This window comes from Dromiciops gliroides, chromosome 1 (assembly GCF_019393635.1).
Source record: "Dromiciops gliroides isolate mDroGli1 chromosome 1, mDroGli1.pri, whole genome shotgun sequence".
Lineage (NCBI taxonomy): Eukaryota > Metazoa > Chordata > Mammalia > Microbiotheria > Microbiotheriidae > Dromiciops > Dromiciops gliroides.
In genome coordinates, this window is record NC_057861.1 from 9823581 (window position 1) to 9825000 (window position 1420).

Genomic DNA, 1420 nt, shown 5'->3' on the forward strand with positions numbered 1-1420 from the left:
GGCTACTGAACCCATATATAAATTCCATCTTTATTGAGATTGAACACCCCCAAACGGACAGAAACGAGGTGATGCTACATACAGGCTAGTGAACCAGCGATCACATCGGGAAACAGACAAACAGGGGAGAAGGGCAGGGACAAGACAGGGGAAGGGGGTGGGTGCAGGCAGGAGGTCCTCTCCCAGAATCCCCCCAGCCTCAGTGGCTTGGAGGAGGGGGCTGGCTGCAGGGCCCTCCTGGGTGGTCAGGCCTGACCCCTTCAGCCTCCCCCACCCCATCCCTGTGAGGTCCACCTGCCCAGATCTGCCTTCTCTGAGCCCTTTCCCTGGGTCCCCATGGAAAGGCTTTGGAGGGCCAAGGTCTCTACTTCTCACCCTCATCCTTGGTCCGTGCAAGGCCCGCAGGTTAAAGGAGGAGAGGGGAGGGGAAGGGGGCTTGTATTGCTTCACAGATGGTTTTGGTGTTTTCTTTTTATCATAAATAGATATATATAGAGAGATTATATTTTATGGTAGAATATATCCTATTGGCACACAGGATTGCATCACTCAGAGTTACACCGGGGAGGGCCCCCCCACCCCCATGCACTGACATGCGCCGGGCACCACAGCCATGCGGGGTGGGCCGGGCCGGGCCGGGCCGGGCCCCGGGGTCAGGGCCACATGCTCTGGCTAGCCGTGGCCCCAGGCAGCCCCCAGCACTGTCCTGCTCCCCGGGGCCTGGCGGGAGGCCCCAGCCACCGGGAGGCTGGCTCGGTGGGAGGCGGGGGCGTGGCCAGGGCAGCCACACCGTCCCCGGCCCCCCACCGTCAGCTACTTCATGCCGCTCCGCAGGACCTGATTGGCTGCGATCAACATGACGCTAATGATGAAGGCGATGGCGAAGGCGCAGATGAGGCTCTTGCGGACGCACGTCTGGCGGATCTGCTGGTTGGAGCAGGCTGGGGGCCGGGCAGAGCGGTGGGCAGCGACCATGTGTGGGGCAGGAGGCCGAGGGGTGAGGACGAGAGGAAAACATCAGGGAGAAAATCAGAGCCAGGGCTCCCCTGGCCCCGTGGGACCACGCCCTTATCCGCCAGGGCAGCAGCCCCCGCCCCACCCCCAACAAGGACGAGGGCTCTGGGGGGTCACCATGAGACCCTTCATAGGCCACTTTCTGTCTCGGGGCAACCTGGCGGCCTCACTTCTGGGGGCTGGGGGGGGGGCCTTTGGATACCCTTGAGGGTCCATGGGGATGGGGCTCCCGGGGCTCCCTGGTCAGTCCGCTGGTGCCCGTGCCAGCCCTGGGGCCCGGCTGTGGCGCTGCCAGGACACTCACTCTCCACGTCGACGGGGCACTCCTCGGGAGTGCCCAAGTGACTCTCCTCCTCCGTCATGATGATATTCTCAATATCCTTCATGGAAAGATGCTCACAGAAGG

General features: G+C 62.7%; 1 protein-coding gene across 1 annotated transcript in view; it reads right to left on the bottom strand.

The window, feature by feature from the left end:
- CABP7 (calcium binding protein 7) overlaps positions 1–1420 on the bottom strand; it is a 32272-nt gene continuing 30852 nt past the window's right edge. Inside the window, exons 5-6 of the mRNA XM_043978474.1 lie at positions 1319–1420; positions 1–941 (exon numbers count right to left, since the gene is read on the bottom strand). The exon at positions 1319–1420 is cut by the window's right edge and continues 52 nt beyond it. Coding sequence (XP_043834409.1) covers positions 814–941; positions 1319–1420 — 230 coding nt within the window. The 3' untranslated portion in view covers positions 1–813. The remainder of the gene's footprint in view (positions 942–1318) is intronic.